This window comes from Saccopteryx bilineata, chromosome 4 (genome assembly GCF_036850765.1).
Source record: "Saccopteryx bilineata isolate mSacBil1 chromosome 4, mSacBil1_pri_phased_curated, whole genome shotgun sequence".
Taxonomy (NCBI): domain Eukaryota; kingdom Metazoa; phylum Chordata; class Mammalia; order Chiroptera; family Emballonuridae; genus Saccopteryx; species Saccopteryx bilineata.
Genome location: NC_089493.1, coordinates 172,157,414 through 172,179,412, shown reverse-complemented (window position 1 = coordinate 172,179,412; position 21,999 = coordinate 172,157,414). Strand labels below are relative to the sequence as shown.

At 43.4% G+C, this 21,999-nt stretch overlaps 1 protein-coding gene across 4 annotated transcripts in view; it reads left to right on the top strand.

Moving 5' to 3' along the window:
- Window positions 1–21,999, top strand: part of PPP2R2B (protein phosphatase 2 regulatory subunit Bbeta) — a 457,098-nt gene that overhangs the window by 160,946 nt on the left and 274,153 nt on the right. Inside the window, exons 1-2 of one of the 4 annotated variants that reach the window (XM_066272899.1) lie at window positions 15,608–15,845; window positions 16,340–16,533. The exons of 1 other annotated variant lie outside the window; for it this stretch is intronic. In XM_066272899.1, the coding sequence (XP_066128996.1) occupies window positions 16,464–16,533 (70 nt within the window). In that variant the 5' untranslated portion in view covers window positions 15,608–15,845; window positions 16,340–16,463. Of the gene's footprint in view, window positions 1–15,607; window positions 15,846–16,339; window positions 16,534–21,999 lie in introns of those variants that run through there. 2 more of the 4 variants (XM_066272897.1, XM_066272900.1) reach the window with 2 other exon arrangements.

Below are 21,999 nucleotides of genomic sequence, written 5' to 3'. Positions count from 1 at the left end.
GAGTTCAATTCTTGGTCAGGGCACACAGGAGAAGTGACTATCTGCTTCACCACCCTTCCCCCTCTCCTTCCTCTCTGTCTTTCTCTTCCCCTCCCACAGCGAAGGCTCCATTGGAGCAAAGATGGCCCGGGTGCTGAGGATGGCTCCATGGCCTTGCCTCAGGCACTAGAATGACTCTGGTGGCATCAGAGCAAAGCCCTAGAGGGGCCAATCATTGCCCCCTGGTGGGCATGCCGAGTGAATCCCAGTTGGGTGCATGTGGGAGTCTGTCTGCCTCCCCGCTTCTAACTTCGGAAAAATACAAAACAACAACAACAACAACAAAAAACCCAAAGGATAGATAGGCCCATTCTACTTGCTCTAAGATAGCATCTCTGAGTCTTAGTTGCCTCAGTGATGAGTGATACTAATAATCTTTTCCTTATGGAGTAATCATGAGAGGTAGAAGTTAATTGTATGTAAAGAAATAAGCACAATGCCTGGCTGTTGGTAGAAATAAGCACAATTCATCAAATGGTAGCTGATTTGATTATGAGTTAAACAGCCTTTATAATGTCATTGCTTATCATATTCTTTAAAATATGGGGAGAAAAACACTTCTTCCTAGACACAGAAAAGATTGTGTTATTACACGAAGCTTAGACTTAGCTCTCCTTGATGCCTCTTAGTCCCTCCACATTTGTTTAAGCTCATTCTGTTTTGCTTAACCCTGAGAGTATTAGAAAACCCAGCCAGGCCATCACCTAGTCAATATCATTTAGCCCAATGAATTGACAAATGGTAATAACTCCTCAAGATTGTTTGTTTTGCCATTTTAATAATTACTTATTGAAGAATCACGGACTAATCTATGACATGACAGGTTTTAACTTCTCCCAATTATGTGCGCATTATGAAATCTCTGAGTTAGAGCTGTTGTCCTTTGTGACAGAGGTGGAGTTTGTAACTCCTAATTTGCCTAATAAGCTGAGTTCAAAAGCCAGGCAGAGATGGGATTCTTTTGACAACACTCAGATTGGTTAAGGGAGCTATAAGCATATTACAAGGTGATGTGGAAATATGCAAATGTTGCTAAATGTGTAGGAATGACTTTATTTACTTCAGGCCTGCTCATTAACAACTGCTTAAAACTGGGCATGGAAAATCAGTTCTAGTCTTTAGTTTACAAACAACCATTACTTATTAAGCCCTACAATACACAGAGTACTCAAATGACCCAACAAACTGCTGATAGGAACACTGAATCTTTTTTCTTTTTAAGAAAAATCAATAGCTTTATTTTCCCACAATATACAGTTAGAGACGCTGAATCTTTAGTTCATGCATACACTTAATAACTTTGATTTTGCATGTCAGGCACTGTATTGGACACTGGGAGTCCGATGGGGGTGTGAAACATCCCTTTGTTCAGCATCTCCAACTGTAGGCACTTAGCCAGCCTTTAGTCCCTTAGAAGACATCGCTGTTATGAGATTGACTGTTAAGGTATCACAGTGCTTATATTCAGGTCACCCTTATTTTGCTTAATAATGGCCCCAATGCTCACGAGTAGTGATGCTGGCAATTCCGTATGCCAAAGAGAAGTCATAAAGTGCTTCCTTTAAGTGAAAAGGTCTGTATGTGTAGAAAAATCATAGTATAGCATCCACTGTGGGAGAGTCTTGGAATGCATCCCCTACAGATAAAGGAGACTAATCTACAAAGGTGCAGAGGCAAAGGAATGCCTGGCAAGGAGGGAATCTTGAGAGGTTCACTGAGGCTTGCAGTGTTGACTGCAAGGTCCTGATTTTAGCATTTATCTCAACCAAGTTGTGAGTTCCTTACCGGTATGTGCTAAGTGCATAGTAGGCGGGTAGTAGATGTTTGATGTTTAATGCCTATATTATGAGCCCACTGATATAAACAGTTTCATACCCCCTTGTAATGAAACGATATCTATGAGTCAGCTAAAAAAGGGTGGGGGGAGGATAGAGAGGAAAAGAAGCGGATCTGCCAAAACAATTGAAGAATGAATACAGGGAAAGTAAATGTATCTGGCATCCATGTGAACAACAACAGACATAATAATGACAGTATGCAGCCCCCATACCCACAGCTAACATTGCTTAGGTGGGTCTTACACACCATGGACTGTTCTAAACACTTTATAGACGTTAACTCTTCTGGTGTTTACAAAAACCCTATGGAGTAGATGCTATTGTTATCAGTATTTTGCCAATAAAAGTAAAGCACAGAATAATTTGAAAGTTGCCTAACACACTGCTAGGAAATATCACAGTCGAGATTTGAACTCTGTCTTATTCTCAAACATCACGCCTTTAGCCATTTGCCTAGTACATCTTACTGACCCATCTTGGAAAGGGAGCTTACATCTGGCCTTATATTATTAAGTGCTATATATGTGATAGCTAATATTATTTTCCATATCAAAATATGCATGGAAGGTGGTGTCACTGTAATTCTATACTTGCATTCAATTTGGGACCTTTCTTTGGTCTGAGGATTCCCCCACCCTGACCCCCTTTCTATTTCTGCCCATGAAATAGACACAAGGAATCAGCACTTGGAGGCTGTATTCTAAACTATGTTTGTTTGGTTCTTTTTCTTTCTGGGGAGAGAGCTCAAAACTTTCATCAAATTCTCAAAACGACCTGTAACCCTAAAATGTTAACGTCGCTACTCAGGGCCTATGCTATTTCCAGATGTAATTTCATAAACTTGGGTTATAATACTTTCACTCTGCATTTATTCCACTAATATTTATTGAGTTTTAAAATATATACAGCCTTGCTTACAAGTTCGAGGTCCATATTGCTCTTGAATTCTGGTTTCTGTAAATATTTTTTTTTATTAAATAAGAGGTGAGGAGGGAGAGGGACAGATTCCCGCATGTGCCCCAACTAGGGTCCACCCGGTAGGGGGATGCTCTGCCCATCTAGGGCTGCTGATCGGTTGCTCAGCCACTGAGCTACTTTAGTTCCTGAGGCGAGACCATAGAGCCATTCTCAGCACCCTGGGCCAACTTGCTTGAACTATTTGAGCCATGAGGAGAAAAGCAAGGTGGGGGGAGAACAAGGCAGGGGGAGAAGGGGAGAAGCAGAATGGTCACTTCTCATGTGTGCCCTGACTGAGAAATCGAAACTGGGACTTCCACACACTGGGCCGATGCTCTACCTCTGAGACAACCAGCCAGGGCCTGGCTTCCATAAATCTATCTCACTAGTATAATAAACAACAGGTTGGCAACCTTGCTTGCACAGTACTTTGAACTTGTCAAATCGTTTTCCCACATAATGGGCTCAGTGCACCATAACACATGTGCTGTAGCTTCCAAAGGTGCCTATACTTAGAAGTTTCCCTCCAAAGAAGAAGACGGTGGGAGAACGTGGTGGTGTAGGAAGAGGGTGATTTATGCGGATTCTCAGTGTTTACAAAGGCTTCCTTCCCAGATCTCTGCAGCTGTGGGTCAGGAAGATTGATGCAGCCATTCCTGCACTCCCCCTGGCCCACGTCTGGCAAAAACCAGAGATGAGAGAGAAGAGAAGAGTTCTGTTACCTCTGTTGTGTCTAGGGCTGACCCTCATAACTTTTGGAAGTAGTCATTTCTCCCCTTGATTACGACCTTAAAACAGTAGGGAGCTAAGCCAAGTTAACTTTCCAGTAACCTTCTATTTACCCTCTTAAAAAGTTGAGGAGAGTCATTGGGGGTGGGGACTGATCATTGGAACCAGGACACTGCAGTCCATGCAGCAAATCATTGGGTGATCTAGGCATTTCTCTTCTCTAGGCGTCATTTTCCTCATCAGTAAAATAATGGGCTAGACCCAATGATCTTTAAGCCACCTTTTAATCTGAACCTTGCTGAATGTATCTTTAGCATTACCCAGAGTTAGCCAAACTGCAGAGTTTAAAGGAAGAGTTCCTAAGACTGTTCTCACGTCTGACATCAACAATAAATCTTGGGGCTTTCAAAACTACCTTCAGTTTCAATAACTCTCTGGGACACACAGAGATCACAGAAAGCTATTCAACACGTGGTTACAGTTTATTTACAGGGAAAAGGTAGAGATTTAAGTCAGCCGGAGTTGGAGATGCACATGACAGAATCTGGGAGGGTTCCAAACGTAAAGTTTCCATTGTCCGCAGAACAATTTTTCTCCTGGCATTGATGTGTGACAGTATACATTAAGTACTGCTAACCAGGGAAGCTTACCTTAGCCTGGTGGTCAGAGTTTTTATTGGCATTCTATTATGTAGGCATGATCGATTAGCCTCTAGGTCAATGGTCACTGCGCAATCCAAAGGGCTCATGCTAAGTCACATGGTCTTTCTGGTGTGGACAACCCCCACTCTACACAAAGACACTGCTATCAGGCATGACATAGATTACCTCCCAGAAGCCTAAGCAAGGGCTAGACCTCATTTTGAACAAGGCCAATGGATGGACAAACATCCTAGGTTTTTTGTTCATTAAGATTCCCCTCCTGAGTGACCTTCATTATTAAGCAAACATACATTGACTCTTCTTTCAGATGGTAGGTATACATTTGAGTAACCAATATGTGCCAGACACCGTTGTAGGGGCCAGGTGTATAGAGCAGAGAACAAAAACATTCCCATCTCCTGGAAAATTCTGTTCTACTGGAATAATAGCCCAAACCCGATAAACATATACTGTCGGGTAGTAATGCAGGGATGGGGAGTGGTGAGGGAGGAGTGCTATTTTATTTTATACAGAGTGGGCAAGAAAGGCATCTCCGAAAGGTTGATACTAGAGCAGACACCTGAATGACACTGCTATCTCAAGGAAGGGCCTCAGGACAAAGGTTCTGGCGTGTTTGGCAGACAATAAGGATACCACTGTGTCTGTGTGTGGGCCAAGAGGAGGGGTTGAGACAAAAATTGGGGGTACTGCAGAGCTAGAACTGGAGCCCAACCTTTCTAGCATTTTAAGAAAGTTATTTGCTGAATGAGTAGAAACCACTAAGTGCTTTGAGCAGAAAAGCAACATGAGGTGATTTGCATTTAAAAGGACCATTCTGCCTGCTGGCATAGAAACCATTTTGTAGGGCAGTGAAGAAGGGATCAGACATTGCTTAGTGTCTCTTGAAACAACCACGGTGAGATGTGATGGTGTTCAAAGCATGTTAGGTAACAGCCATGAAGGTGGTTTGATTCTATGTGTATTTTGAAGTTAGAGATGGCAGGATATGCTGATGGACCGGAAGGATGTAGGGAATGAAACAGGAATCAAGGACGGAAAGCTGGGACAGGTATGGGGGCAGCATGAGGGACTGAGATACCTTATTAGATACCTAGTGAAATGTCAGGTTCACTGTCTGTGATATTAGTTTGGAAGCCAAGGGAGTGGTTTATGCTCAAATTCAAGTGTGAGGTTTTGTCATCATGTGAGTAGCAAACCATGAGACTAGTCACCTTGGATGGGACAATGAATAGAAAAGTCTAAGACCTTTGACCTCTAGATTGCTTGTCCAAAGCAGTGAGGAGGAGCCAGGAAATGAGCCTGAAAGGAGGAAACACGCATCGAGGTAGCAGAAAAACCAAGAGGAAGTGCTGCCTGGGAGTCAGAGAATAAAGTATGTTAGGGAAGAGGGAGTGCCCAACTGCTCACACAAAACTCTTAACAGGCATGCGTGAAAGGCAGTGGGATACTCAATTCAGTAAGTTCTCAAATTGGCCCTGGCTGGTCAGCTCAGGGGTAGAGTGCCAGCCTGGCATGATGATGTGGGTTCAATTCCTGGTCAATTCCTGGTCAGGGCACACAGGAGAAGCAAACATCTGCTTCCCCACCTTCCCCCCCAGTAATGGTTCAATTGGTTTGATCAAGTTGGCCTCTGGTGCTGAGGATGGCTTCATAGCCTCTACCTCAGGCACTAAAATAGCTCAGTTGCTGAGCAATAGAGCAACAGTCCCAGATGGGCAGAGCATCGCCCCCAAGTGGGCTTACTGGGTGAATCCCAGTCAGAGCACATGCGGGTGTCTGTCTCTGCTTCCTCTGTTCTCACTAAAAAATAAAAAATAAATTAAAAAAAAAGTTATCAAATTCACCCACTGATCATGTGACCATAAAATTCTACTCTTGAATCCAATCTAAAAGACTGGTAAAAGTTCTGTCTGATTCCTGTAACTATACTTTTAAATTTCTCCACCTTTGGTGGAGATCGTCACAGTGCCCAGCTGTGAAAATTCCTTTTTTAAGGTCATGACAGCTCACTATCTGGCTTCTTCTCCTACCTGGAATTAAAGCCATAAGTGTTGAACTAAACAGTTGGCCTCTTAGGGTGATTACTATTACAGTGACTCAATTACATCTTTCTTGTTATCTGTTATATATTGTTATATGGTATCACCTTAGCACTTTCAGGATTTTGATATTTATTATTCTGTTAATTCAGCTTACCGGTTTTAGGAGAAAATGCAGATTGGGTTCAAATTTACGATTATATGTGATCTATATGTATGTGTGTATATATATGTTGGTATATCTATATACATTTTCATATCCATTTTGTATGTAGTTATGGGGTGTATTAGGTTAATATTGCTTAGTTTGGTTTTAGCATTACAGTCTAGTTCAAGTCCTTAGTAGATAGACATTTCTCTTTGAAAGAAATTGAAAAAATTCATTTTATGAATGAAATAACACATTTGGACTAGTTCCTCTGTGCAATAGTCACTAGTCACGTGTGGTTATTGAGCCCTAGAACTGTGGTCAGTTTTGAGAGGTGCTGTAAGCTTAAAATGCACATAAGATTTCAAAGACTTGAGATGAAAAAAGAACACAATAATTTTATGCTGATTATATGTTGAAATTATAACACTTTTTGATATATTGGGTTAAATTAAATATTTTCAAAAATGTTAAAATTATTTTTTAAATTGTTAAGAGTAATTTCATCTGTTTTCTTTAATGTGGCAACTTGAAAAATTGACAATTTCATGTGTGGTTTGTGTTATATTTTTATTGGAGAGAGGTGTTCTATGCATTTGACAACATATACACTTATATATGTGTGTCTCAATTTCCTGGTGTGAAAAAAATGACGTTTGATCTTTTCAATATAACCTTTCACCCTAAAAAGTATATCATGACATTAATAAAAGCTTTAACATTTTCTTACTGTAAAATTTTCTTACTGCAAAAATGATGCTAAATTTTCTTTGACAAAATTTAGAACAAAAAATGTTCTACATTTTCTTTGACAAAAATAGGATCCAAAAAAAAAATTATACATAACCACTATGAAGTATTTTTATATATTCCTTTTGGCATATACATGTTTTTTTAAACCAAAAAGGGGGTCAGGTCAATATATATTATTGTATTATGACTTTTAAATAACATAACATGAACTTCTATCCTTGCCATTAAATACCATTATATTTTCTCTGCTCTAATATACCTGAAGGATTTTTATACTCTCAGAAGTAGCAGTGCTTATGATAGCAGTAATTGTTTTGTTTTCCTTTTATGTCTTTTTTTATCATTATTATTAATCAAGAGGCGGGAGGCAGAGGCAGATTCCCACATGCACCCCAATCAGGATCCCCTGGCAAGCCCCTACCAGATGATGCTCTGCCTTGCTGAGCCACAGCTCCATTGCTCAGCAGCTGAGCTATTTTAGCACCTGAGGTGAGGCCATGGAGCCATCCCCAGGACCTGGGGTCAAGTTGTTGCAACTGAGCCATGGCTGCGGGAGAGGAAGAGAGAGAGAGAGAGAGAGAGCGAGAGAACAAAGAGCGGAGGGAAGAAGCAGATAGTCACTTCTTCTGTATGCCCTGACCGGAATCGAACCTGGGACATCCACATGCTGGGCTGATGCTCTACCACTGAGCCAACCTTCCAGGGCCAAGTAATATTCCATTGTATACATATACCACAGTTTTTTTAGCCACTCATCTACTGATGGGCACTTGCCTTGCTTCCATATCTTGGCTATTGTAACTATGATAGCAGTGACTTTTTAGTCTTTAATACCAACTTTATTGAGATACCATACCATAAAATGTCATTCTTTTAGAGTATACAATTCAATGGCTTTTAGTATATTTGGAGTTGTACAGATATTGCCCTTACCTAATTTTAGACCATTTTCATCCCTCCAAAGAGAAATCCCAAACTCATCAGCAGTTACTCCCCTTCCTCCCACCCCAGCCCCTAGCAACCACCAATCTACTTTGGGTCTCTATGGATTTTCCCATTCTGAACATTTCAAATAAATGGAATTATATAGCATGCAGTCTTTTATGACAGCTTCTTTTACTTAGTATAATGTTTTCAAGGTTTATCCATGTGGTAGCTTATATCAGTACTTTATTCCCTTTTATAGTTAAATAATATGTGCTATAACGATGATATGATATACAACAAATATATCATTTGGTTCATGTATATCATACAATAGATATATCACATTTTGTTTATCCATTTATCAGATGATGAATATTTGGGTTGTTTCCACTTTGGGGCTACTATGAATAATGCTTCTGTAATATTTGTGTGCAAGTTTTGGTGTGACTATGTGTTTTCAATTCTCTTAGGAAGATACCTAGAAGCGAAATTGCTGGGTCATATGGTAACTCTGTTTAACATTTTGAGGAACTGATAAGCTTTTGATATAATATTAGTAGCTAACACTTGTTAAGTATCTGTTATGGCTCATTTAACATTTTGAGGAACTGCCAAACGATTTGTGGCTACTCTGTTATGCAGTCCCACAAGCAGTCTGTGAGAGTTCCAATTTTGCCACAATCTCACCAACACAATAGTTGTGATTTTCAACTGAGAGGTTATTCATTCCTAAAAGGGACAAACTAGAATCTAGTAGTGGGTAGTTTGGAAAAAACTTCCAAAAATCCTGTTGTGACCTCAAAACACATACACACCACAGACACACAGAGCCAGGATTCTATCTGGTTGACTGTGGGTATATTATTTATTTATGTTAGCCTGAGTTACATGGAGGTAATAACAGTACTTACCTTATAAGGACTATTATTAGACTTAAATGAGATACTGCTAGTTAAAACCCTAATGCGTAATACGCAACAAATGTTAGCTACTAATATTATATCAAAGGCTCAATAATTTTCTATTATATGAACACACCATAATTTGCCTAGCCAATTCTATTGGATATTTGGGTTTGTTTTCAGTTTTGGTCATTATTAACAATGCTCTGAGAAGTAGCCTTGTGGCTAAATTTTTGTCCACGTTTATGATTGTTTACGTAGGATGAACTCTGTAAAGCAGTGGTCTCCAACCTTTTTTGGGCCACGGACTGGTTTAATGTCAGAAAATATTTTCATGAACCGGCCTTTAGGGTGGGACAGATAAATGTATCACGTGACCGAGACAAGCGTCAAGAGTGAGTCTTACGACGAATGTAACAGAGGGAATCTGGTCATTTTTTAAAAATAAAACATCATTTAGACTTAAATATAAATAAAACAGGAATAATGTAAGTTATTTATTCTTTCTCTGCGGACCGGTACCAAATGGCCCACAGACTGGTACTGGTCCGCAGCCCGGGGGTTGGGGACCACTGCTGTAAAGTATTATTGCCTGGTGCATCTTAAATAAATTTGAAAGTCCTTTCCCAATATGTAGTCCTGTTTAAATTACACTGAAATTTTCTTTGGGAAGTGTAACCAGGTACTGGACAATACTACTAAACTGGTTTTGTACATCCTTACCTTGTACCTAACAAACAAAATATAAATTAAGACTTTCTTGGACAGGGACATCCTAAATTTAATTCTGAAACCACTGAATGAGAAATGGTATGAGAGGATCTTTTTTTCTCAAGCTCTCTGATCTGGATTCCTGGATCTTTGTACCTTTTCTCCCATTGCATCAATGTCCTAACGAGACAGATAGGAGAGCTGTCCATGAAATGAGGCACACTGGAGGTTTTTCTTTTGCAGTCAGGCAAAGTAAGGGCAATGGTAAGGTGACAATGGAGTTGGAATAGCAGAAAAGAATGGTTCCTCAAGAGTGGGTGTAGACCTGATGTTCCTTACATTGTCAGGCCTCGGAGCCTTTTAGGAACAATTACACAAAGGTCTACCATGGAGACTTCGTGCCCTGCCTGGAAGGGGTCGAACGAATGCAACAGGTTTCTCTACTGAATATGGGAAAGCTTCGTGGTAAAGGTAGGATTTTATGAATTATTTAACATTATGGATGCTGTTTGGCTGGATGGAAGAATGCTCTGGAATTTGGAAGTCTTATGTGTCGCAAGATTGGAAGGGATTTGAAAGGTAACCAGGATGAGTAGAAAAATGTTTCGGCAAGTAATGTATTTCCATTGATGTGCTTGTAAATCTTTAACAACCAGCTCTCAAAAAAATAAGAAAAGAAAAGAAGTAGTTAAAAAGTCCTGACTTCCCTGGCTGGTTGGCTCAGTGGTAGAGCATCAGCCTGGCGTGAGGGAGTCCCAGGTTCAATTCCTGGCCAGGGCACACAGGAGAAGAGCCCATCTGCTTCTCCACCCCTCCCTCTCTCCTTCCTCTCTGTCTCTCTCTTCCCCTCCTGCAGCCAAGGCTCCATTGGAGCAGTTGGCCCAGGTGCTGAGGATGGCTCTATGGCCTCTGCCTCAGGCACTAGAGTGGCTCTGGTTGTGGCAGAGCAACGCCCCGGATGAGCAGAGCATCGCCCCCTGGTGGGCATGCTGGGTGGATCCCGGTTGGGCGCATGCGGGAGTCTGTCTGACTGCCTCCCCGTTTCCAACTTCAGAAAAATACAAAAAAAATATAAAAAGTCCTGACTTGCCTGACCAGGCAGTGGCGCAGTGAACAGAGCATCGGACTGGGACGCAGAGGACCCAGGTTCGAGACCCCGAGGTCTCAGGCTTGAGCGTGGTCTCATCAAATTTGAGCAAGGCTCACCAGTTTGAGCTCAAGGTCGCTGGCTCAAGCAAGGGGTCACTCGCTCTGCTGTAGCCCCCCAGGTCAAGGCACATATGAGAAATCAATCAATGAACAACTAAGGACCTGCAACAAAGAATTGATGTTTCTCATCTCTCTCCCTTCCTGTCTGTCCGTCCCTATCTGTCCTTCTCTCTGACTCTCTCTGTCTCTGCCACACACAAAAAAAAGTCCTGACTTATACAGTATAGGGTTCTTTTTATTTCCATGTTAGAACTACTCCACTATGGCAGACTTGAGTTTAAGCTACCAACATGATAAAGCCAAGCTGGAAATGAGATGTGTACAGTCGTCACAATCAGCTCTCACCACCTGTACACATCAACTCCAGAACACCACTGTGTATTTTCATAAATTGCTCTACTTGGACAATTGAAGGACCATTTTACTGGGTAAAATCCATTAAGAGTCCAGAGTCTCTCGTACAAAATCTGAAAGGCACGATGTTTTGTTTTCTTTTGTTTTCTTTCCCATATTGGCTCAGTGTCATGTTAAAGGGTCACTCGTGTATTGGTACGTGTTGTAATATGTACAGATAGGAATTGCAGATCTTGCTAGAAATTCACAACTCTGGGCAGTCAGCATACAAACCAACTCGGAGAATTGTGCCTTCAGTGCTCAGTGGTCCAAGAGAGGGTTTCCATGGGATTCCTCAAGAGAGAAAAGAGTGATTAGTCCTGTTCAGACAAAATGCGAACATCAAGGGAGGATAATCCTAATTCCTTCCACTTGCACAGGACTTTGTGGCTTACAAAGGGCTTTTTGCAAAATGGTAAAATCTCATGCATCCAGTTCCTAGCTGCTCATTAAGACAGATTGATAGGTAGTAAAAGTCAGGTTTCTAGGTCACTTTTGTTCACGTGAATAAATGACCTGAATTGCGCCTCTCCACGTTTCTGCAGATGGAGGCCCCAATGAGCCCCCGCTAGGAGGGACTGACATTTTAGTGAGGCCTGGCGATGGGCCAAGCCTGTAGTAAGCACTTTCCTTACATTGTCTCTGAAGCCACTCAACAACCCTAGGAAGTAGTTCCTATGATTTTCTTCCATTTTGCAAATACAGAAGCTCAGAGAAGTTAAATTACTTGCCAAAGGTCGTAAAATTCATAAATTCCTGAGCTGGGACACAAACCAGGACTGTCTGACACCTAAAGCCTATATTAAGAATCTCCAGACTGGCTTAGGTCAAAGGTTTCAATAAAATTGTAGATATTTAACGTGCTAAATTAGACAGGATGACCTAAAAGGTTCCAGGGTAGGCAGCTCTAACCTAGCTTGGGGGAGGGTATATGGGAGTGTTGGGGGAAGGGGGACCATGACAAGGGTAATAAAAAAAAGAATATGTCCATATGCTATCATGCTAAATTGTGTAACTTAAGAAGGCTGTGCATTTGTAATTAGCCTTTTCTGTGTCAAGCACAAGTCTGAAATAGGTCATCCTCCCAGAGGCCTCTTCAGGCTCTTTTGTAGCCTGTGCCCCCCTTTACATAAACTGTAAATTAGACCCTAAGTTCCATGATATCGCAGAGGTGGGCTATACCTCTTATGCATTGATGTTGCTGAATCCTCAGTCCCATCCCAGTGGCTGACATGTGGGTGCTTAAATATTTGTTCACTCTTGGTGGTGATGATAATAGCTTAACAATAACCCACCACCTTCGGACCAACTAGGTGGTAATGATAATAAATACCCAACAAGTAATAGCAATTTATTCTTTCCAAGTATTATCTCATTTAATCCTCACAAAGACTCCATGAAGTACTGGTCTCCCTAATTTATAGATTTTTTTAAAAAAAAATACATGGCTTAGGGACATTGTGTAACTCACTCACATTTGCAATAAGTGGCAGAAAAATCAGATTTGCCCAATACTGGAGCCTTGGCAGCGAACACTATGCTATAGTAACACATCGCTATGGTTATTGGTTTATATGCATTTTTTGTATTTCTAAGAAAGCACATATTAAAATCAGATGATACAGGTTCTGTGAAGAAAAATACTCTGTTGTTTTAACCATTACCCCAGCACCTAGAACAACTCCTGGCATTTACTAAACGCTCAGTAAATATTTTTGCTGAGTATGCATACAAAAATAGTCAAGAACAACTATTTCACTAGGACTAGAAGTCACAAACTAGAAAATTAGTGGCTCCCAGCAGATTTTGTTGTCAAGTTTGTTTTGTTTTGTTTTGTTTTGCAAGCATTTTAATAAGGGTAGAACTACAGAACATAAAGATCACTGAACAAATTCAGTAATTTACTCATTCGTTTAAGAGATATCTCCACCCAACAAATATAATTGCACATCTACAAAGTGCCAGACGCTTAATATCAAGATATATTGGCTATGATTGACAAGAATAAGAAAACAACTATTGCAATATGCAATTTGCCATGAAGGGGACCAAATAGAAGATGCAGAGGCAGAAAACCCTAGAGGAAGGGACTATGGTGTCCTCAGAGAATTCCTTAGTGATGCAGGAACAGGTCAGCCGAGATGCTGAAGAATGCCCAGGACCCAAGGAAGGGACAGAGGGAATGTCATGTGCAAATGCCAGAAGCTTTGGGAAAGAACTTGACATATTGGCAGGACGAAAAGCAGGCTGGCGAGTCTGCTGAGAAATGATCTCTGTAGTCCTCTCTCCACCACAGGATTGCACAGGGCTTCCTTCAGTCCCTTCCCTCCTTTACGACACGTCATTGTATTAAAACGCCAAGCCAACAGCTTTATTTTTCTTGATTTGGGGAGGAAGGGCTAGTTCCCCATTGTATATTGTAAGAAAAGCATGGTCCAAAAAATAGAAACCTTAAAATCTACTTGATCCAAAAATACTGGTTGTGTTTTTTGGGAGGGGGGGAAACCTGTAGTGCTGAATAAATGCAGGAGGAACTTTGCAGGAAACATTGAAAGAAAAAAATTTGGTAAGCCCAGACGCTTGCTCTGTGAAGGCAATGTTCCTCTTATTGGTTACAGTGGAAAATTCCTCAAGCACAGCCCAGGCCTACCTGATTCATCATACAGCTCTGTTCCACATGCCAAGAAGATAAGGGGTAGAAATTCCCAAATACTATTTTCCCAAGGCCTCTCGTTGCAACTTAAGTTTATTTCAACTGAAAGCAAGATGTCTTCTCGCCACTTTGAGATGAACATAGCTTTTTCTTCCCCCTTCACCCATTCTCCCCATTCCCTGCCATGGAAATCTACAAGAGAAATGAGACTGTGTAACTACAGATGAGCTGACCCCTGGAGCCCTGGTGATGGATACAGTTCATTGGAAAACCCAGCTCAGCAACTGGTGCCAAAAAGGATTAAATCAACTTGCACCAGTCTTCACCTGTTACTGGAATTTTATAGATGACTTTAGAACAAATACTCAAACAAGCACATAAGATGTAACCACCAGACAAGAATAACATGGAATCTCTTGTAAGCTGAACTCCCCCCCCCAAAAAAAAAACCATATCAAAGAATATTCCTACTCTGCCCTCCCAGAGATGTGCTGTCGCTTCCTGGAGAAGGGGACAGTGCTGTTTCCACCTGCCTGAAGAATCTATTCTTTATGGAAATCTAAGGACAATTCCCAACCTCAGTTAAGGACTTGTTTTCTCATTTTTTAAAACTTCAAATACTGTCTAAATTGTGTTAGCCGAAGCATTGTATGTATATAATTAACTCACAGGTCCCTCTGGGCTCATCTAGCTAAAATCGAGGAGCTTAACTGAGCAAGACATTTGTTGCTATCTCTTGCAGTGACACCCAGTGAAATGAGTCCTTGCTACAAGAGGAAGCCAGGGAAATGTCTTTTTCCAAATTGGCTTTCTAGTGACTTGGGTTGCTTCATACATGATTTTGGTTTCTAGCAATAATGATTTAGTTTTCTTTCAAATACAGAATTCTCAATTTGGGGGGACATGGGGAGGGGATATGGAATCCGGTATTTTTGTCCTAATTGAAGTAGGAAGACAGATCTCTTTTCTGTACTCACTGGATTTTTAAAATTCCCTCAGGGTGGCAGTGGCTCTCTGCGGGCTCAGGGCTCCCAGGTACCTGTCATGTTGCGAGCAAATGGCAGCCAGCCCTGCAGTGTACTGTCTTCACAAGCAAAACCCACAGGAAGGCCTATGACTCTTCTTGCAAAACCAAGTGCAAAGGGCTAGGGGAAGGTGGACTTGTTCAGACTGACTGTGTTGACTAGATTCATATGTAACTCAGCCCTCTGCTTCCCTCTGCCTGTGTAGACATAATACCCACAGTTAGATGTTTACGACTCTATTTGAATGAAGAAATCGGTTGTGATGGCAGAAAAGTTCTGGTCCCTGTTCCCCCTTCTATTCCTAGCCCAGAGGGTTTAAACTAGGCAATGAGAAGCTCTTTTCCCATTCTGTCCTCTCTTTAAGGATCAGAACCCATCACGAGACTGCATGCATCACACAGTGGGAGCAAAAGGGACCTGGATGTTCACTTCTTGCCTACTAAGCGGACCCACTTCTCTTTGCTGTCCTGAGAGCAGTTGTCCGGAAAAAGGCTGAAAGCTAGGTGCTGTGAGTGCCAGAGTAAACGCCGACCTCCGCCGTGTGGCACCAGAGAGGGAGCGTGGGATAGCACGTCTACGCTTTTCACCTGAGCCTGCAAAGCTCGCGGCTGACTGCCCAGGTGCCGGTTGGCGGCTGCGTGCGCCCCACTGCAGCAGAGAGCAGCCGCAGCCTCTGCCTCAGCCACCGCCGCTGCTGGGGAAGAGTCCTGGGGCTGCTGACGCGGTTGGGAGGAGCCTCGCGTTTAATGCACCAGCCGCCTCCAGCCTCCTGCAGCAGCGGCGGCAGCAGCAGCGGCAGCAGCGGCAACAGCAACAGCAGCAACGGCGGCAGCAGCGAGTGCGCGCGTGTGGGTGTGAGGGTGAGTGCGCTGGCGCCGGCCGCAGCGCCCTGCCCCGCTCCCCGCCGGCTTCCTAGCCCCCCGCCAGCCGGAGCCGCCCTCCCGCGGGACCAGCACCCTTACCCCGGCCGGGCCAGCCTGAATCCTGCCCCTGCTATCTCGCCACTGCAGCTCGGGTCCAGAAAGGCACCATTTTGTCGCGGCTGCCCGCTCTTCCAAGGGGAGGAGGGAGCTTTTTTGCATTTTGGAGCCGCTGCCAACGAGGGGAACCTGTTGGGCATCTCCCCAGCCCGGCTTGTGAGCGCCTCCGGGGCGGCGGGCGGGACCAGACCCTCGGGGCACGGCGCATCTTGGCACCGGAGGCAGGCGCAGCATCCTCGTTGGGAATTGGAGCTGGAGTGAGCGCACCGCGGGAGAAGCAGCCGCAGCCTCGGAGATCTCGAGTGGAGGAGGTGACAGCTCCATTGCCGGGTTTTTATTTTTATTTTTCTCTCCGCCTCCCGTCTCCTCCTCAGGCTCGGACCATGGTGCAGTCCCACTGGCTCCCCTGCCCCCCTCTCCTGTGAGACTGGCTGCGGGGAGGGATCATGGATACTTGTCTGCCGGCTTCTGGTTCCCACGCAAGTAAGCCTGCTGTCAATGGAGGAAGACATTGATACCCGCAAAATCAACAACAGTTTCCTGCGCGACCACAGCTATGCGACCGAAGGTAACGCCAGGCCAGCCGCATTCCGCCGCTGGGGCCGGGCGCAAGTTGCAGATCGCTCCGCTCCGCGGGCTGCTGGGCGCGGAGTGGCGGAGACTCCTCGGGGCTGGGGCGGGGGCTCAGCTCGCAAGGGCGGCCGCCGGTGCGCCCCACATCCACCCGGCTCCGCAGGCGAGCCCGGCGTTCAGCAGCAGGTGGACCCGGCGCCCACGGGAGTTAAAATGACCCTTAGGGATTAGGCTTTTCAGGGTGGGACTCACGGCTAGGAAAATGACCCCCAAAAGGCAGATGACCCTTTCCTGAGATGTCTTCAGGGGGTCTTGCAAGGAGAGAGGAAGGAAGAGGCCCAGAAGGACCGTGGGTCCTCCCCTCCCTGAGCGGAATGATGCGACTCTCTCAGTGGCTGTAGGGAGGGCATGGTTTCATTTCCTGCCGGCTCATCTCTGGCCCGGTTACCTGCTCAGACAATCAAACCCCCAAAAGGCCCTTTGCAGAAGGGCGAGCCCCTCTCTTGAAAGTGCGTTACAAGAAATGAAAAAGGTGGCGGAGGGACACGGGGTTCTGGCGGCGAGCGAATGAGTCTGACACGTGGGGCGAGCAATGCGATCAGTGGGGCCTTTAAAAATCACCATTATGAATTCTGCAGCAGTAGTTTCTGCTGAATCAACAGCCAGCAGAAAGCAAGAGGGTTCAGTAAGCTGAGCTTTGCCAAGAGGTGAAATTGTCGTCTCTCCTTCTCCCAGCTTGTTCTGATATTAGCCTGAGCACAGGCAGGCAGGGAAAAGTCAGCAGGTGGAACCCATTCCACCTTTTGTGTGTGAATACAGTGGAGGCATTTTTTTTTAATACCAAAACTTTTGTGTTTTTGCTTTCATTTTCTACCTGTAAGCCTTTATCCTTAACCGCTATATAAAGTGTTGCATTATCACATGGTCATATCCACCTGAGGAAATGTATGTGAAAGTGCTGTAGGGAAAGGTAGCCAGGTATGTTCATTTGAGACTATTATTCTTGGAGGCTAAAATGTCTATAATATATAACAAAATCGGGATTGGTACAGAAATGAGATGGCAGAGTAAAAGAGCTCAAGCTCTGAAAGAAATAGACAATTTAGGGGGTAAAGCTGGCATTTTAAATAAATATCCCTGGAAGTTTAAGATAAAACAACTGCCCAGTACTATTGAAAATACAGTCTCCATTCATCATTCCTATTGGAGAGCAGCAAGCCTAGTGTATCCATGGTGGTAGACCGATTAAGCAGAGTTGTATCAACTCTGGCTTCCAGGAGCTTAGAGATAGCTTTTAAGATGTTTGATTGCCCCACACACACACACACACACCAGGCACCATACCTGCTGATTCTTTTTATTTGCATGATGACAATGTGGATGGAAGTTGTTATTCCTCAGTCGTAGTGCTTTGTCACGGACTCAGTTACCAGGTAGGCTATGATGAGCTCTGAGCATGGCATCCAAGAGAGAAGCTGGCCTTGGGTCTGTTGGCTTTTGGTGGACACTTCTTCTGTTTGTGACAATAAAAAAAGAAGGCTGCCTTCGTGTGTTCTTTTATATTGCATGACACTTCCAAGCACAGGCAAAGGAAACCTACTGAGCTGAGAAGATGGGCAAATCGGGGCTACGGGTATAAAAACGTCATCTGTAGAATAAAGAAATGAGTTAAATATGGCATTCCTTATTGCATTCAGGGCCCTAGATACTACCTAATCTTTGTTCCTACTTTACAGCATTTTTGTGAACTGACTCTGGGTAAAATATTTGGGTATATATAAGTCCAAAGTGAGGCAAAGAGCTTTCTAAAATCTTTCTAAATCAACCTTTTAGATATATCCCTGCCTCTCTCTTCGACCATGTAAAAAGGAGTTGGGTAGAGCAGGAAGTTCTCTAGGGTTTCAATCTGTTCATTTTAAGGTACATTTATGCAGGCATGCTGGCCAGAGGGCAAAGACTCCCTCTTTTCCTGACGAATACCTTACAGTTGCTGGTACAGCTTGAAAGCACCAGATCTCAAAATATTCTTTGTTAAAATACACTTTATGGAGGAGCTTGCCCACAAAGTTCTCTTTTTTGTTAACTTAAGCCCACTTTTTGAGCAATTAGCTGGTAGGTCCTTCTGTAGACTTTGCTTTTTCTTTTTGTCTCCTTTGATATTTCTGCATTTTTCCTACCTGCCCAGATATGTCAGATTCTTTTTCCTCCAAGATCTTCTTCCCATTTATCTCTGATTTTTTCTTCCCTGTGCTCAGATCATGCCACAATGCAGTATTCTATTTAAAGCTGAAAGGTTTTTGCTGTGTAGTTAATGTGAAGGACTCTAAGCTCAATTTGCATTGTAAGTGGTAGCTGCCAGCAAGTTTATCCAGCTAAGAGCAATGCAAATGCTAAAGGACACTTTTACCCAAGATCAGGAGTCTCTGTCTCTCTCTCTTTCTCAATGCATGATATTAAAGACATTCCTATGGCTCTTCTTTTACTCTAGACATTAAACTTACCACCCTTACCCACCTTTTTAAAAAATCTTTTCTTTCTTTTTAAAATTACCACCTTTGAGCATCTTCTGTGTTCCAAGCACTATGCTGAGCTTTTTGTAGTAGCATTTTAATCTATCCAGACCCTGCTAACTAGGTTTTCTTTTTCCAATTTCAAATAATGAAACTGAGTAACAGAGGCCCAGAGATTATACTAATTTGCCAAGGTCATGCTAACAATCAAGACAAGAGCTTGTCTTCAAAACTCAAACAAAGACAGGCTGAAGGTCCACTAGTCTCTTCCACTAGGAAATTCTGCACTGCCTCATTTTTCTTTAAACATGAACTACTGTTATGGGGAAGGTCATAATGGATTTACCGCTGTGTGTAAATCACTGTATATTCCCATCTGGGGTGAAATTCTTTGCAGGAATAATTTGAAAGTGAGTGGAGGGGTTGTATATGAGGAAAAGCATGGGTGGAGTTGGAATAACTGCAAACACACACACACACACACACACACACACACCCCACAATAGCTTTATTGGGTTTTTTCCATATTGAACTTTGAGTTTTCTGACCAACGGCTCATCCCTCAAATCTCTCTGATCTGCATGTAGATTTCTTTCTATGTATTTAGACTTGTTAAAACCAATTGAAACTCTATCTCCATTAGTTGTAAACTTTTCTAGATTAATCTTCCTACTCACAAACAAGGCCAGAGAGAGAGTAATCTATACAGGTGGAGTTTACAGGAATGGCAATCTGGTTAGAAGGGGCAGCCAGAGAACACATTTTAAAACCTCTACTCTGGCCTGGCCGGTTGGCTCAGCGGTAGAGCGTCGGCCTGGCGTGTGGGGGACCCGGGTTCGATTCCCGGCCAGGGCACATAGGAGAAGCGCCCATTTGCTTCCCTACCCCCCCCTCCTTCCTCTCTGTCTCTCTCTTACCCTCCCGCAGCCAAGGCTCCATTGGAGCAAAGATGGCCTGGGCACTGGGGATGGCTCCTTGGCCTCTGCCCCAGGTGCTAGAGTGGCTCTGGTCGCGGCAGAGCGACGCCCCGGAGGGGCAGAGCATCGCCCCCTGGTGGGCAGAGCTTCACCCCTGGTGGGCGTGCCGGGTGGATCCCCGTCGGGCGCATGCGGGAGTCTGTCTGACTGTCTCTCCCCGTTTCCAGCTTCAGAAAAAAAAACAAAAACAAAAAACAAACCTCTACTCTGTTCTCAGTTTCCTTAGCTATAAAATGGGAATAACAGTAGAGTCCCTGGCTGGTGGCTTAGTGAATAGAGCTTTGGCCTGGCATATGGACATCCCGGGCTCAATTCCTGGTCAGGGCACACAAGAGAAGAGACCGTCTGCTTCTCTCCCCCTCTCTCCTTCTTCCCTTTCTGCAGCCAGTGGCTCAATTGGCTCAGGCACATAGGCTCCCAGGTGCTGGGGATGGCTCAGTTGGTCCAAGTGCATCAGCCTCAGGTATTAAAAATAGCTCTGTTGATTCGAGCATTGGCTCCAGACCAGGTTATCAGGTAGATGCAGGTTAGAGAGCATGTGGGAGTCTGTCTCACTATCTCCTCTCCTCTCACTTAAAGCAAAAAACAAACACAAAAACACAATAGAACCTATGTGCCAGGGGGGATTATTTAATACAGGGAGAAAGTATCTAAGACAGTACCTAATATAAAGTCAGACCTTAACCAATGCCCTCAATACATTATAGCTGCTGTTATCACTACTTAAGCTGCAATTTCATTGCAAGCATTGTTTTTCCTTGGATTGTGTTGATCTGGGTTTATCTTGAAGGGAAGGGCTAGTGAAGGTAGGGAAGAGGCCACACTAAAACCCACCACAGTATCTTCTTGGCTCAGCCACTAGGCATGGATCTTGCCATTTGTTAATTTGCCTTAATGTGCTTGCTGGTTATATTCTGATAGCAAGGAAGTTTTGTCTTCTTCCAGAGGCCTTTAAAAACCCATACTGTTTGTATGTATTAAAGGAAGAACAACTCTATTTATTCCATGTAGCTCCTTCCAATAATTGATTCATTCTGCCTTTACATCCTCATGGTGCTTTCAGTCTAGCAGAGTAGGTAGGCATTAAATAATTTTGCAAACAAATATCTAGTTTACTGATTGTGGGAAGTGATATTCAGGAAAAGCACAAGATGCCTTCGGGTCATACATAAGGTCATATATAAGACAGAAAGGCAGATCTAATTTAGATTGGGAGTTCAGAGAAAGTTTAAACTGAGAACTAAAGGATGAGTCAGGAATTAACAAGAACTGAAGGCATTTCAGGTAGAAGGGACAATCAGTACAAAACCCAGAGATAGTTTGACCAGGCGGTGGTGCAGTGGATAGAGCGTCAAACTGGGATGCTGAGGGACCCAGGTTCGAGACCCCGAGGTCGCCAGCTTGAGTGCACGGGCTCATCTGGTTTGAGCAAAAGCTCACCAGCTTGGTGGACCCAAGGTCGCTGGCTCAAGCAAGGGGTTATTCGGTTTGCTGAAGGCCCGTGGTCAAGGCACATATGAGAAAGCAATCAATGAACAACTAAGGTGTCGCAACACGCAATGAAAAACTGATTGATGCTTCTCATATCTCTGTTCCTGTCTGTCTGTCCCTGTCTATCCCTCTCTCTGACTCTCTCTCTGTCTCTGTAAAAATAATAATAATAATAAATAAATAAAAATTAGAAAAAAAACCCCAGAGATATAGTCAAACAAATTCAAGAACTAGCAAGATGCCTATGGCTGGAGTGTAGGGAACAAGAGGAAGTATGATTAAAAACAAGACTGGAGCTTGCAATTTACTTTAGAATGCACCACAACCTAGAAAGATTAAGGCTAGGATAGAGGGATGGATAAATGGATAGATGTATGATAAAGCAAGTGGAAAATGATAACATCCAGGTGGTCAGTCAATGGATAGTCACTGGAATTATTTTTTTCAACTTTGCTTATCAGTTTGGAAATTTGTGTAATAAAA